This window comes from Sinocyclocheilus anshuiensis, unplaced genomic scaffold, assembly GCF_001515605.1.
Source record: "Sinocyclocheilus anshuiensis isolate Anshui unplaced genomic scaffold, SAMN03320099.WGS_v1.1 scaffold478, whole genome shotgun sequence".
In the NCBI taxonomy this organism is placed as follows: Eukaryota; Metazoa; Chordata; class Actinopteri; order Cypriniformes; family Cyprinidae; genus Sinocyclocheilus; species Sinocyclocheilus anshuiensis.
Window position 1 is genome coordinate 1,535,697 of NW_015542376.1, and position 17,175 is coordinate 1,552,871.

A 17,175-nucleotide genomic window follows, 5' to 3' on the forward strand; every position below is an offset into this window, starting at 1 on the left:
ATTCACACAGTTGTATGATAATCTAGTATTAGCAACACACTCTCGCACAGCTCATCTTTCAAACTCAGATTAAGTGATGTGCGTTACCTGGGCTGAGATGCGGCAGATACTGTACGCTTTATGTTCTGACATGGTTGATTATACATGCTTTATTATGCATGTATGCGTGTGCACCTGTCAGCATTTTGTAGTTTTCCAGCAGGTGAGATGTGTTAAAATGCTTTTTCAGTGGTCAGCATTGATCCCATCTGGTAAGTATGAGGTCACAAGTTGGTACTGGATGTATTTAGAGGAAAGATAAAACAACTGGGGGAAAAAAATCACATATGGGAATCATCCCTTGGATGTTATGTGAATGTGTGAATGAATGTGTGTTTTAGATCAAATCAACTGAGGTTCCTGTCAAAATTTGTTTGATGGATTTTTACTGGGTTATCCAATGAATTTTACACACAGCTGTCCATCATTCGTCATTTTGAGAGACAGCTAATAGAGAAGGATTCTGACCAATCAGCAGTCAGCTTGGTAACATTTAAAGAGACAGTTTACCCCAAAATGACAATTCTGTCAACATTTGTTCACCCTCTTTTGTTCCAATCCCATTTCTACCAGTTTCTTTCTTTTGAGGAATAAGAACAAATTTTGATTTTTTTTTAACATAATACAAGTCGATGGATGTGGACCGAAGATTTCAAGCCATAAAAAAGACCCTAAAAGATGAAAATTTCAGTCTGTTTCTAACAAAGTTATCATATGGCTTTAGAAGACTTATAGTGACGAGTTACAAGAAGTACTTTTATGATTTTGAAGATTCTATTTTTTTCAGGTGAAGTATGCCTTTACATTTTTTATTATATTCCTTACTTCAAATCACACTTTCTCATTATTTAGTATTATCGTCTTTTGCTTTCTTCTTTTATATTCCCTTCTTCAGACAAAAAATAACAACAATAATAATTATATATTTTGATGGGCTGCAAAAGTAAATGTATAACAATGTTTTGTTTTGGTTATCTTTGAGTACATCTTTCAGTTTACACTGGTTGCTATCCAACAGACTTTAATAGTATTAAATAATACAGATGCTTTTTTTTTTTTATCTATTTGCCATCAGAAAGTTACTCAGAAATGCAGACAACCATTGTGGTTTTCGAACAGAAAGATGCAAAATAAAAGTGTCTCACAAAAACAACAACACATTCTTCAACACTCTGAAGCATCGAGGCAGCCCGGTCTGTGGTCGCAAGTCAACATTTAGGCTGTTGAACTTTCTCAGTTTGCCTTTATGGAAACAAATGATCGCGAAAGCATACCCACAATCTTTAGCTGCAAATTTTCATCAGACAGGCTTAGTGTATAAGTCAGTTTGTTCTGATGCGTTTAAGGGTACTTGATAGAAATACTGTGTGTGTGAGAGTTTCTGTGAATCACTGAAGCTTGTCTATTTGGTCACAACCTATCTTTAACACCCTGTTTTTATCAGTCAAGGAAAGGGAGGAGCAACTATTTGCAGGGCTTTGCAACCTCTTAAAGTTCTGCCTCCTCTCTCCCTTTGTCGTACCCTCTTATCTCCGATAAGGACAGTGTTTTAGTCTTCATCTCCAATGAAACTGTTCTTAGGTGTGGTTTGCGTCGAGCTCCTCACTGCTGCGGTTCATGGTGGAGTCGCTGGAGGGGATGGTTTTGCTGATGCAGTCCAGAGAGTCCACGCTGGTGGAGTGTTTGGACTGAACTTTGCCGATTTCCTCTAGAGCGCTGGCCAAAGAGTCCAGATCACCCCGCTCCTGATGCTGAGCTTCCCATAAACTCAGAATGACAGCGGATGGGCTCGTCTGGCGTGCAAAATAACCCAGGTTCCTGTATGGGGAAAAAAGAGGGACAAACTTGGATTAACAGCACAGTCTGAACAGTACTAAATGAAACTGAATAAAAAACAACTAAACAAGGTCTCTCTGCAAAGAGAGCAGGAACAAATGTTAATACAAGTTTAAATGAACAAAAGTTAATATATTACGAATTAGCATTTGATCAGTACACTTAAAAATATGATATTTATAAATATGATATTTATAATTATAAAAACATTAACATAGATAGATAAATGCTGTATAAATAGCTGTTGAGTTACCAAAAAGTTTTAAATCTGTGAATAAGCACAGTGTTTATATTTTTGTATGTTTTTATTTACAAGTCTTATTGAGCTAACCCACAAGTTTGGTTATATAAATTCATATTATTCCGCCGAGACACTGAATTATTATACTCTATTGCAAGGATTCTCGGTCTGCATAACTTTCAAATTAATAATGTTATCCTGTAATGCCTGTATGCCCCAACAACATATCAAAATGGTTAAATTAGTTTATAAAAGCGAGAAGGATATTAAATAAGTTTTGCTGGAAGAAAATCAACCCATCTTTGAGACATAATTGAATCACAGAAGCGGAAATCACAGTTCTGCAGGTGTGTGTCTTAAAGCAGCAGACATAGCTCATCTTCTGCCCGCACATTTGAATGCAGCTGGGTTTCATCTATTGCAGGAGAACTTCCTGTTGGCCTTGTGCTGACCTCCCAATATTATTTTAGAAAACAAAGAGTCACAGCAGCCAATGAGTTAAAAACAGCTTTAAAAAATAACCATAATCAATTTCCAAGCTGGTTATGATAGTCTGCACGGATAAAACTGGTGACCGACCAGCATGATGTTGCTAGTTAAACAGCCTGGTGAGATCACAAAACATGTCATGCTGGTCTTTTCAGCAGGATATTTTACCTCACCATCACCCAGTCCATCAACGATATACCGCAGCACTGATGGGGTAGATTTTCTGTGGGTATTCAGACTAAAGCAGGGGTCAGTGTTGTGCTACACCAACTCCTGCGCCACAGCTCTCTGAGTAATTGCCCTCTGCGCCGTTTAGACGAGCTTGCACATCCTCAGAAGGTAATTGCATAAATCCGCTTAACAAGGAGGAGACATTCTCATTACACACTGCCTGGGGCTCTGACCAGCTAGAAAATTCCCCTAAATCCTTCTGTCCGACTCTCCCAGCCTCGTTTCAAAAAACAACTCTGTCGTTTATCCCTGGTGAAAATATTACAAAAGTAAAGCCACATCATGAAAGAAAGTTTTATTTATCCTCCGCTGCAGTGAAGCGAATAAACATGCGACAGATTTTAAACTCAAGACCTCTTGGACATTTTGATCGGAGGGTCTGTTTTTGTTAAGCGTTTTTAAAATCATCATGGGAAATGGAAGAAAAATGAAAACAGGCAGCTAGTGAATTAAACTGTTGTTAAAAATTGCTAGCTGAGTAGAAGACCAAGGATGTTTTTGAGCGGGAATAAAGAGAAAGAGCAGACAAAGTAGTTTAATAACAAAAAGATCTGAATGAATGTTCAAACACATTCATGTTACACATGAATGAAATCAAAACTGTTTGGTAAGGGAGAGTTCACTCAATAATGAAAAGTCAATTCACTTCCAAAAATCATTTACTTCCAAACTATTGTTATTTCTTTTGTGGAACTCAAAATTCTAATAAGCTGATCTGATGCTCAAGAAATCAAGAAATTTCTTTAAAAGAGAAACGTAGCACATATATATCTATATGAATAGATATAGATATAAATGGCATGAGGGTGAGCAAATAATGACAGAATTTGCATTTTAGGGTGAACTGTCATTTTAAGGGTGTTTATATCTTTATCAGTGTATTGTCATAGATGTGAGGTACGTTTTCCTGGAACTGACGGTTGCAGGAAGCATGAGTTCGATCTCATTACCGTCCCATAGCTACTGCCTATGGCTCTGCCGAAGGTTAATGTGACCATGTGCTGGAAGAATATGGAGCAAATTAGACGTGTGGGATTCCATATGTTGAGGCCCAGTTTTGTGTGTATTTGAGCATGTATGTCACCGTCTGTATGCTTGCTTATGGACAAAGCATGTCCATGTTTGTCTGCTGTGTGATTTTGCATAATTTTCTCACCTGTCTATATGCAGTTTCTGCGCTAAGAGCTGCCAGTCTTTGCCCTTGGCATTCGCTGTGTCGAAGGTGGCGCAGATTCGCTGGCGAATGGACAGGGGGATTTTGAAGGCCCTGGATCCCGTTTGGGAGGTGATGGTACAGTCTGATTGTGTGAAGAATGGCACTGTATCTTTTTCACTCTGGAGGAAAGAAGTATTGCAGTGGCATATTAGAGTTCACAGAGGGGTTAATTTGGGATAAAACAATTGGGAAATGCACATTTCGATTCAATAAAAAATGTTGGGAGTTTATCCAGTTTTTGTTTTCAAAATCCAGTTTTCCAGGACCACTTTTGTCAAAGACACCAATAATATCAATGGATCAACACACAGACTTCAGTGATATTAAATTTATTTCATTTTTAATTGATTATAAATATGATATTTGTATTATAATTAGAGCTGTCAAAATGAAAGTTAACTGTGAGTTTAATGTTTTTCGGTTTAACACTTTAAAAAATTTTTAACGCAGCATCCATTTTTTCCCCCTGGCATTCTTTGGCTAGCGTTACAGTAGAATATATGAACATGCTATCAAGCACAATAAGACGCAAAAGACAGCTTAAAAGACCTTTTTCACAGTCCGCGTGTCATCACTTCCGGGTTCGATTAGTAGTGTAAAAGAATTTCCGTCTGCATTATTGTTGATGGGCTGCAGCATTTTGACAAAACAAAAATCAATCTAACTTTGTTGAATTTGAAAATAAACATCCATATTTCTATTTCTCTATCTATTTAGCCTTACATGATACCCTACCATGTAGCAAGGTGATTGTCAGCGTTGTCGGTATCACCACAGTCATGAGATAAATGAGAATACTCAGAATATATATATATATATATATATATATTACACAGCTCTGTGGAATACTTGATTCTGATTTGTCAGTCGCGACATTCCGAGGTATGTTACCCCTCGATAACAACCGGTAAAAACTAACAACACAGGATCATCCGGGTAACTGAAGTTGACGCTACACTGCCAGGAACAGTTTTTTCTTGGTGAAAGCTTTGCGTTTGTTTAGCTAATAAAATATTAAAACTCGATTCAAAATTGTGTACAATTATTTAATTATGTCATCCTGGTATCGCGGACTCGCTCTCTCGTTTCATACAAAAGCAGCTGCTGCCATTTTGCTACGATTGTTTTGTATGCTGTAATGGATTATAAGATAACTAACAAACTGGTAAGATTTAAGAAGTCTTAATTCTTTTATTGCCATAATTATTTATGTGGTGAAATGTTGTGTAATAAGTGGTATGACAGCACCGTATCCCCTAAATGTCCATCTAGTTTGAATTTGCCACTTGCTCGCAACTGCTGTGTTCACGGAAGCTTTGCGTTCAAATATTTCAACTCAAATCAATATTTTGTGTCTAATTATTTACTTATGTGGCAAGTAGCCATGTAATAAGTGGGATAATGTACATCCAGCTGGTTGTTATCGCAGAATAACCCACTTCAGAGTGTACATTATCCCTTACATATTTTGAATACCTTTTGAATTTAAATTTTAATGTTGTTTTTATTAATGTGCTGTGTTTATTATGATTAATCTCCAAATTATTCTACAATATAATGCTGTTCAATCACTGCACTCAAACCCGGAGGATATGACACAAGGTGTACCATGTACATCAGGATTTAAAGAGACAGCGTTGCTTTTAAAGTGAAACCTGCTGCAGTCTCATTGATGTAAATCAAAGAACAAAAGAAAAAAAGAAATCACTCACTGCTCTTTGCTGATGAACTTTTGTAGCTTGAATAAAGATTAATCTATATTCAGTTTATAGTTTATGCATAGGCTTCAATTTAAAGTTTATGTGAAGATTGTTTTCAGTTCACTTAAATGAAAAGTTGTTATATTTTTCAAATCCTATTAAATGTTAAAAATAATGTTTTTTAATTATACTGTAATGTTGAATGGCTATAATTAATGGCATAAATTGAGGGTAAATGCATTTAATAGAGTCATCAGTAGCAGTATTGGTATCAATGATACTGGCCTTCATTAATAATAGACTACTTAGTAAAAAGATGCCATTAAACACATATTTAAAATATACAATGTTTATGTTGTTTCTACATTTATTTGGAGATGTGGAAATTGACATTATAAATATATTATATTAATATGTGATTAATTGTGATTAATTACAGAAAAATGTGTGATTAATTCGTAATTTTTTTAGGTTTCACCCACTCTGAAAATCTCAGAGGTCCACTATATTAAAAACAAATAGACCATCAATATTCCAAACACAATAAGATATCTTATTCTGTTGCACTGTGAAATATTTCAATATTTTGTGTGTATTTATTATGTAAGTTTTTATCTTTCATACCTCAGCAATGGTGGTGTAGACCTGTAGGATCTGCTCATGACCTTTGACCTGCCGAACACTGATCTTACAGGAGAGCTGATTGGCTGCTGGACTGTAGCGCTCCAGAGAAAAGGCACACTGCAGAGGAGACTGGCTACTGCACCACACCTGAGAGAAGGAGAATTCCTGCACCAAAAGAAGAAGGAGGAAAGAGTGAATATGTTTTAGCAGGAATCGATAGGAAGTATATGTGCCTCCTCTCCTCCTTTTTGTTATTCTGCTGTTGGAGCCGCTGAAGCAAATTTTCTTAGTGTCATGTCACTGACGGCCCTGCCAGAACACAGCCTAGTATGACAAAACAGGGCTTGCTATGGGTATGATTTGGATAAAAATGTGCCTGCGGTCATAAAGCTGTACGAAGAAAGGAATGGTGGGTAAACAGCACTGAGAAAAACACTCTTGAGAATGTGTCATCCAAAAACAGAAACAACTTGACAAAATAATACAAATACTAAAATAGAAGCAAATAGAACAACAGATAAGAGAGTGCTGCTTGTCCATGCTAAACCTGACACTGTGATACTAACGTGTTCTGGATGGTTCCCAGAGCATTGATATGCGGTTGCTAGGATGCTGTTATGGCCCAAGTCAAAATAAGCTCTATGTAGGGCATTAAATATGATCTGGGTCCCATTTTCACTGTAAGTCTAAGGGATTTTTTGATTGTTTGGCAAGCGAAAATTGTTTTGAAAAGCATCTGAGCATAGCTTTTTTTTCAACAAGATGCTTGATTTGAGTATCACGTGCCAAAGTTATAATACTTAGGGTTGGGGGATTTGAAAACCAAGAGTAATATATCACACATTTGTGCAATTTGTCCATTAAAATCATTCCTTAAAACATCAATTTGATTGACACTTTCCTGTAAAACCATACAGGTGGAAAAAACATCCTTATCTCCAGGAAAAAAGACACCGGATTCCGACCACGGCCTCTGGCTAAACTACCTTAAACAGAGCCGTATTAATATTCATACGACCAGTCAAATGAACACCGGAATTTGACATCTCATTAATATTCAACCTCATCTGCATATTAACAAATCTCATGCATATTCATACGAAGCCTGCATCCATATTCATGAGGACACCACCTGGCAGGTGGTGAAAGGTTTGATGCTCCAAAGGAACTGGGGGATGTCCTGGATGGAGACCTGCAGGCTAAAAGAGTTCGCTCTGAAGAGCAGGGTTTTAGGTTCCTCCAGGAGGCGCCCTCCTCGACCCCGTTCCACGGAGACCACCTCCTGCGAGGAAGAGTAAATACAGATATAAACGCTCATGCATAAACACATCTTGACACATACAATACCCTACACCAGGAACAGAACTCAACTGATTACTCATGTTTAAATTATTCAGCTGAAAAAAACAGCCCTCCCACGCTACACAACAGCTATTTCCTGGGTATGGCGGCACCTTTAATCTTCATAACCTGAGAAGATGAAGTGGAAAGTGATTAAAAACTTCAATGCAAGGCTGACGTTTCCAACCCCTAGACCAACAAACAGGTCGAAGAAATGCCTGCATTGCATTTTTTATCTACAAGAATGGAATTATAATAACACCCTGGACTTAATATAAAAAAAACAAACAAAACAAAATCTGGCAACACAACAACTAATAAATCTAAAGGTACAATGCCTTCAATTACCATCTCGGTCGAACATAAAAAAACGTTGTCTACCTTTCCCATGTGCACAAATGCAACATGCACACAAAATGGCATACAGAACAGCAGCGAGAGACACTGGATGGATAGAATCGGCATTGATGAAAGGCACGAGTGATTTTGTGCTCTTTGCATCTGTTCTGTGGGAATTGTTGACAATGGCACAGTAGCATTAAAAGCATTAGGTCTCTCTCTCTCGGTCACAAAAGACAGGAAAATAGTCTCTCGCTGTGATGGCTGCTGATCGATCCTGGCCTGAATTCATTCGGTTTCCAGGGAGGAATTCATTTGCTGTTTTGTGAAAAGCAAACAATGCTGACAACAAAGAGTACAAAAGAAGAAAAAACGGCGGGTGAACAGCTGGATAAACAAAGTGGAAGAGTGCTTTGGTGTGGAGAAATACAATCTTTGACCATTCACTCGTGAGTGTGTCCTTTTTGGGAAGAAGACTTCACAGAACTGAGATCTGTCTCACACACACACACACACACACACACACACAGTTTTTTCTGTGGTGGAGACTTTCCATTGACTCCTATTGTTTTTATATTGAGCTTATTGTATCGTCTGTACTCTTCACCCTCAGGTTTGCATTTTTATTGAGACTTTATTCAGGCCATTCTACAAGATACATTGGCATCCCCTGCATACCCAACCGTAAAAAAAAATAAAAATAATAAAAAACATTTATTGAGAAAGGAGGCATTAATTGATCAAAAGTGACAGTAAAGACTTTTACACTTACAAAAGATTTCTATTTCAAATAAATTCTGTTCTTTTGAATTTTCTATTGTTCAAAACGAATAAATAAATCTATCAAAAATATTTAAAACATTATGGAGAAAAACTGTTATTTTAAATCAGAATAATATTTCAGAATACTAAAGTTTTTAACATATTTTTGAGTAAATAAATGCAGCCTTGGTGAGCTTGGTGACTTTTTTAAATTCATCACGAAATTTTGGCCTGTCCTCAGGTTTTCTGTCCATTGCTTCCTTGCAATATTATTAAATATGCAAATTTTAATGAAAGCAAAATATGCAGCACAGAGGCAAAAGCTAACATATTTTCTTTATTTTATATCTATATTTTTTTTGTATATTTTATTTGGCAGGATTATTAGAAAATATTTGAGTGTTCCCAGGTTGTCTACCCTGTTACCACGATGAATTACTGCATAAGAGCAAAACAAAAAACCCTAATAATAACAACAACATCATCATGCTTTCAGGTAGATAACTATTCAAGTTAGAGTTTCCTTTTTATCACTTTATTTTATGTTTTGTTACATTTAACATCTTAAAATGTCAACCCTGTTACAATGATTCTCTATGGTACACAACTGTTAACTGAAAACTCTACATTTGTAGAAGGAAGCACCTTGTAGTTTTACTGCCTCTAACACAGGGCTTGTGACATCTAAACTGTAAAACTTTAAATCCTGGTACCTTTCTGAAAGCATAATAATATCCTACATATATTAAAGTTTATTAATTTAGCTCGAGTTCAAACACACTCCAGACATCAGTACTTTGTGTGTATGTGTGTGTTTGGAGAGAAAAGTAGAGCCAGTAATCTAGTTTGTGTATGTCTTGAGGCTTCAATGCAACACAAAGTAATCTCCACATCTCCGTAACCGAGAAGAAAAGATCCATGTGAAACATTAAATATAGATGACATATTATGCTTTCTTAATAACGTGAAGAGATTGTAAGATCCGTGTGTGTGCAGAACAAAGACTTCTCTAAAGCTATGTCCATTCAACTAGACATTACAGAATGTAAATCACTTTTAATTAGCGTGCAGAAAATATTCAGTCACATAATGAACGCGTGAAGCAAGAGTGGCTCACTGTGTCTTTGTAAATTAAGAAGCTATTCTATCAGTTAGCTGGAGATGTGTGTGTGTGTATGAGAGAGAGAAAGATTGGTCCAGCTGACTTTCAGTGGCGCGTAAAACCAGAGTACCCACAGGGCATGACGGCTAGCCATAACATGCTGCCCCATGAATGCAAATGTCCCATAAGCCGTGGATTTCCATCTAATGCCTTATGCAGTGTGAAGGGGATATGCATCATGACATTTAAGATACCTACAAAGCCTGTGAAAGATGAAAACGCAACCTGTGGAAAGACCAGTTAGGACCAGCATGAATTGGTTTGAATGAACCAGTTGCTTCTTCACTAGTGCATCAGCATCCGAAACACATGTGGTGAGCAATAACAGGCACTAACAAAGTCTTTACACACCTGAAAGGCATGGGGTGTATCATTGACGCAGTACACTCGAATGCTATATTTGAGGAAGTTGGACTCCATGTTTCCAAACGCAGCCAGTCTGAGTCTCTTCCCTGCCTCCTGTGTGAGGGCCTCTCCCACTAAAGCGTAACACCCTGGCCTCTCCACCAGTAGGTGGCAGCACTGACTGTCCAACAGGCAGTAACAAGCGGTGCTCTCCTCTTCCACAGTCATGACCTCCTGTCAGAAACACACAAACACAGTCAAAGTCCAACTGTGTCATATGTTAAAGTTTTACATAATATTGATTGCGATTACATTAGTGTTTACTACTAGGGACAAATGCGGTGATTAATGATGTCAATCTCTTTCAGATGGCAACAGACCTTAGTCAGACCAGACCTTAGACAAGGTAGTGCCATTTTTAATTTTTTGACAGGAATAAAAATGAGGTTGTTAGGGAAATAATTTCAGTGGGTTCAATGGATTGTACTGTTGTTTAAAAAAAATACAGATTGTTCAGTTGACGAAAGTCTTCAAGGAAAAAAAAAAACTTTCAGTAGACAAATCACCATAAACCGTTTTGAAAGTTGATCTGGGTCCTTTAGGTGCGTTGAGGACTACTATGTCATTCACTTTCAGATGGCAAAAGAATGCAATCTACATAATTCTATCAAAAGCTGTATACATTTTTAACTATTTAACTGTTTAAATTTTGACTGTCTCTGCATGACAGTGAGTTTAGTGCGAGTGAGTAGACAATTTTTCCAGTTTTAAAAAAGTAATAAACATAGCAAAAATCATGAAATTTACTACCTTTGACATAAAAAATAAAATTTTAAATCAAGGGTCTTCAACCGGGGGTCCACAACCCCTAGGGAGTCCGCAGAGCCAATTAATGTTTGATCACAAATAATTTGTTGTTAAAATTAATGCATCACAAAGTCTATTTTAAATATAAGCACCCTGAAATGAAAGCAACAGCACCCTCAGTTGATTCTGTAATGATATAATATTATTGGCGAAACAGATTTAGCAAACGCTTCATTGCGTTTTTGAGTTTGAGCTCTGGAGAACGTGAGATGTTCCTGTTTACCGCATGTTTTTACAGCAGTGAAAAATGTAGCCAATCACAGACAGGTTTGTTGATCTCTTGAACGCAATGGCCAATCAGAGGTGCTTAACAGGTCACTGCGAGTTTTTGTTCAGTGCAAAGTTATGTTTGCTCTCACAAATCCACTCTTATTTACAAACAATGACAAGATGTAAGTAAGAGATTCATTATGCAGTGTAGACAGCCTTATTGATTTTAATGGAACATAGTGAGATCGCGAACTGAGATGAGTGACAGCTTTTTAGTGATTGTAAAGTGAGCAGTCTTTCGCACTTTCGAGGCTATATAGCTATAATCCGTTGAATAAGGGTATTGTTTTTCATGCTGCTAAGAGAACTGACGGTTACATGCTGGAAAGTATCGGAAGTGGCTTCTACATATAAATTATCAGAGTGATTCACTCTGAAGCTGCAGTGATACTAGCATGGGACAAAATTATGGCATGTCAAAATAGATACAATGTAAATGCAGATTACTAGAAAAAATATTCGTATCAATATATTTTTTTAAATTCCATTCCAATTATTGGTAAAAGTAATACCTTGTAAATAATCTTAAACGTCTCACTGTACATGGTGGACCCGCTGCTTACACATTACATCTGCACTTTATTAGATTAGAAAACCCTAATTTCAGATACCCAGTGAAGCGATTCTTAACTGTCCATCTCACAGTAAAATTAAAATGTTTTAGTAAACTTGAAGCTAAAGTTCAAGTAAATATTTGTCTCTCTGACAGTAAAATTAAAATATAAATTTTTAATAAGCTTGTAGCTAAAGTTCTGGTAAATGTAAGTGTGACTATTAAAATTAAAATGTATAACTCTGCAAATCCATTAAAATATTTTACAACAACTTCAAACAACTAATGAATTGGGATTTTTATCTCAACATGTTGTTATGATGCATCATGATCTAAATTTTATGCATGTGCAACAACAATAATGTGCAAAGTTCAGATTTATCTTAACAAAATCTAATATAATATATACATATAAACATAATATAATTTATTTTTAATCATAATACGAAGGCTATATGCTTAAAATATAGCTCTGCTTGTATTGGGGGTCCCTGATCCATGTCTCTATCGCATAAGGGGTCCTTGCCCTGAACAACGCTTATGCTTTTAAATAATTAAATATTTAAAAAAATATTTTATTATTTAATATCTAATTTAGTATTATCTTTAATTAATATTAATTTATTAATATTAATTTTTTAATATTAATTAATATTAATTTATTTTATTAAATTTTAATTTAATAAATGGTAAAATATTATGGATGTAATCATGAAAAAACTTCTATAAAAATATAAATATAAATAACAAATAAATAAATAAATATACAAACTAAACTAAAATTAAACCTCCTTTGGCTTTTTTGTGAAGTTTTGTGTGTGTGTGTGTGTGAAAACCGTCTAACCGTTATGTCATTTATTTGTTAATTGAATGTTTTTGAACATTTGATTACGATCAGTGCTAGAATTACTGTTTTTGAATTGCTTTCCCTCATCTTGAAAACAACCATAACTGTCAAATTCATGAGTGGCGTTATAGCTTCCCATTACCTTCACTTAACTGCAACATCAGTAACAAAAAAGCATTCCAACCAAGAGTAAAAGAAACATATTTTTTACATTCAACTAAAACATTCACAATTTACAATAAATTATATACGATATGCTGTAATGTTTATAGTACAAGCATTATTAAGAGATAACTTAGCTCCACATTCAAGAGCAGCTTCCATGCTGATCGACTGTTTTTCTTTTCTAGAACACGGTTCAGTTGCTTATAATGCAAAGTAACTAGGCCTCGTTGTCATAAGCACTGACAGCTACTTACTTTTGGCAACCCTGAGGCTTTTCACAGACCGCTTCACTTTATAAAATCCCCAGTCAGCATAAAAGAATATACACACGTTAGAAAAAGGTGACGATCTTTAGCTAAAATTATGCTTCTCTTTTTTTTATAGCTCTGCAGATGGAAGCACAGCTTGATTATTATTATATGCATCTGGTATTTGAATGTTAGGAACAGTGGGTGTGTAGCGGCCAGCAGGAACTCGGAGTCCAGGGTCTCCATGTTAATGTCTGAATATAGCTGAAGCTAAGCATAACTTTGCCCCCCGGAGCGACCCGAACCATTTGCGACGGCGGAAGGCTTGATATTTCACGTCTAAACACGCCATTGCACAGAAAGCATTGTCTATTACCCACAAATCAGTGGGTGCACATTAAAGTGTGCGTTCCGTCTCTCTCACACACAGTAAAAATGCACAAAAAAGGTGTTATTCTCAATTCTGTGGGGACATTACTCTCAGCCTGCCTCTCACTTGCTCTGGCATTATGCCGGCAAGAAAAAAGCTCATTATTTCAGAGGTCTCAGAGTCTTTAACATGGCATCAAAATGACTCACTTGCATGGAAAGAGAAGGAGTCGATTGGTATTGTGATGTGTCTTTGAATTAGAGTGTCTGCGTTTGATTATAGTCTGCTATATAAATGTCAGGTCGCAAACTCAGGCGCTCGCAGCTACCCAAACACAAACAGAGATGGTTTCCCCAGGGTCAGTTTGCGTCAGTGAGCTCCAACTCAACTTTGATGAAGTTCTTTCAACATGTAAGTGCAGTACGAATCCCACTTTTATAAAGAACAGCAAAATATCAAAGAGAAAGGACGGTGTTAATAAGAGAAGCACAGACAGTTGCTCCTTTAAAGTGCACTCAATGTGACTCGGCGATGTAGGAACATTGGCCTACTTGTCTATTGATTCTGTCAGATATTAACCTTCACCATTTTTACTTCAGAATGACACTTTATAATTACCAGCACACTGCGGTTTCCCATTAAACTACATGATTCAGACTTTACACTCCTTCACGGCAAGGAATTTCTTCCCTATGTATTCTAGTTAAAGACTAACTTCAATGGTTAAAGATACTATTCTTATGTCAGATTTCTCTTACCTCCCAGCTGTTGTCCTGGGTTTGTCTCTTAAGCTTGATATTCCAGTCTTCTGAACTCACATCCGCACAGTGGGCTATTGTCAAGGCAACAGGACAGGAAAGGGTCAGGCCAGGAGGGCCGTACGTTACTTCTGGACTCAAAAGTATCTCCTGACCTTTATCAGACAAAGCACTGAAGATAAAGAGACAGAAAGAGAGATTAGATTATATTATTTCAAAACAACAACAACAAAAAGATTATTAGTATTGCGGCGCTGCTAATACTTTTAGTTCCTGATGATTAACCGCTGTTTTTTCTCATTTGTAAGTGACTTTGGATAAAAGCATCTGCTAAATTAATAAATGTAAAAAGTAATACTTCTGATTCTACTTAATTGGCATTAGACATCAGGTGAAAACACACACACACACAATTGTGGGCTGGAATCAATTGTGACATTTATTTAAAGATGTGGAAAAGGAAAAAAAAAAACTGATTGTGTCCTCTCTGAGTACCTTTTAAGTGACCTAGCAAGAACATTATACCATATTTCTTTCAGGACCACTATCGTCAAAATGATAGACACTTAGCATATGGGCAAAAACTCCCTGTCCATTCATGCAGCCTGTCATGAATGAGCAGGGAGAGCAGCAATAATAACCCCCCTATAGGGTAAACAGAACAGAACAAAGCAGATATCATTAATGTACTTAATGATATTTAAGTGTAACATTATTCAAGATAAAGGAGTCTGATTCAACAAGGAATATCGGAAAGCCAGGTCCTGACTGTGCGAAAGGAGGAGTTGGGGATGGAGGAGGGTAATTTGCTCCTGAGCAAGCAAAAAAGCTACTGAATAATACAGAATAGAGCTTATATAGGAATGCTGTGATAGGTGTTGCATTCCTATAGGTAGATGTGATCAGCTGAGAGTCAGCTGATGCAAGCTTGACTCGCGTGACCTGCCAGAACTAACGCTACACGCTTAATTTTAGGATAATCTCCCTAAAACTGCATTTACTTCAACTTTTATCAACTTCCCAAACACACAGATCTAATAGAAAAAAGAAGAAACTGGAGGGCAGCAACAGAAAAACTATAATGATAACAATACCTACAAAGTTTTAATGATAAATCCACACCACAACTAATGACACAGAGCAATCATATTGTTGATATCATATCACGATTTTTTAACGATAACAAACATTGACAGCCAATCAGAATCCACCTGAATTTTAAATAGCTTGAGCATTTAAAGTGGCAGACGACAAAACTGCAGCACATGCTTATAATAAACAGAATGTAATTGTTTTTGGACACCATTGGTGTGGACATTAATATAATTATTGCTATAGTTACCGGTCTTGGTTTGGGCCTTTAGAATTTATTTAACCCCTTAATAACAGTGTGCAGTAAAGCAGTGAATCTATTAATGAATTCGGTTTTATTTTACTAAAATTGAAACTTGAAAACTTGCTGTCCACTATTAAAGGAAACATATTATGCCCCTTTTTTACAATATGTAATATAAGTCTCTGGTTTCCCCAGAATGTCTCTGTGAAGTTTCAGCTCAAAATACCCCACAGATAATTTATTATATCATTTTGAAAATACCTGTTTTGAGTGGAAGCAGAAACGCACTGTTTTTCGTGCCTGTCTCTTTAAATGCAAATGAGCTGCTGCTCCCCGCCACCTTTAACAGAATAGAGCTGCGCCATTGCAGCTCGTACCTGCTGAAAAAACATCTGTTTTTGCTCTGATTATCATGTTTGTAGCGCTGAAATCATGCGTTTTAAACCATATTAGTTTAAACTTCTTATGTACGGATTTCTGAGTGCACACATCCGAAGCACATGCATGGACAGAAAGCAGCTTTCACCGCATGCGAGTACTAAACTAAGTTCTCATTCACACACAAGTTTACGTTAAAAACACACATGAGTTACAAAAACAGTTGGTTATGTCTGTGAAGGTAAACAGCTGGTAAATAAATCGCATGTTTACAGTGCCTTGCGAAAATATTCATACCCCTTCATTTTTTTTCACATTTTATTAAGTTGCTGCCTTATGCTAAACTGCTTTAAATTACTTTTTTCCCCACATCAATCTACACTCCATACACCATAATGGTAAAGCCAAAAACAGGTTTTTAACATCTTTGCAAATTTATTAAAAATAAAAAACTTAAATGATTCCATTGCATAAGTATTATCTGGGACAGTTGAAATTTAGCTCAGGAGCATTCATATTGCTTGTAGATGTTACTACACTTCGAGTGAAGTTAACCTGTGGCAAAATCAATTGAATGGGTATGATTTGGAAAGGCACACACATCTTATTAAAATATCTAACAGCTGATAATGCATATCAGAGCAAAAACCAAGCCCTGAGGTCAAAATAACTGCCTGTAGAGCTCAGAAACAGGTTTGTGTCAAGCTACACATCTGGGGAAGAGTTCAGAATAAAAAAAATCTGCTTCTTTGAAGGGTCACAGAAGCATGTAGTCTCTGTTACCCTTAATGGAAGAAGTTTGAAACAACCAGAACTCTTCCTAGAGCTGGCCTCCTGGCCAAACTGAGCAATTGATGGAGAAGGGTCTTGGTTAGAGTGGTGACCAAGAACATGATGGTCACTCTAGTTGAACTCCATGATCATATATGCAGATGAGAGAAATCTAGAGAAGGACAAATATCACTGCAACACTCCACTGATCTGGGCTTTATGTCGGAGTGGCCAGACTCAATTTTCTCCTCAGTGAAGACACATGAAAACACACTTGGATTTTGCAT

General features: G+C 36.6%; 1 protein-coding gene across 1 annotated transcript in view; it reads right to left on the reverse strand.

Moving 5' to 3' along the window:
* Positions 1 to 410: 410 nt before the first annotated feature.
* Positions 411 to 17,175, reverse strand: part of LOC107692300 (netrin receptor UNC5D-like) — a 231,266-nt gene continuing 214,501 nt past the window's right edge. The window contains exons 13-18 of the mRNA XM_016491285.1: positions 14,404 to 14,575; positions 10,332 to 10,559; positions 7,509 to 7,658; positions 6,377 to 6,541; positions 3,993 to 4,171; positions 411 to 1,857 (exon numbers count right to left, since the gene is read on the reverse strand). Of these exons, the coding sequence (XP_016346771.1) occupies positions 1,617 to 1,857; positions 3,993 to 4,171; positions 6,377 to 6,541; positions 7,509 to 7,658; positions 10,332 to 10,559; positions 14,404 to 14,575 (1,135 nt within the window). The 3' untranslated portion in view covers positions 411 to 1,616. The remainder of the gene's footprint in view (positions 1,858 to 3,992; positions 4,172 to 6,376; positions 6,542 to 7,508; positions 7,659 to 10,331; positions 10,560 to 14,403; positions 14,576 to 17,175) is intronic.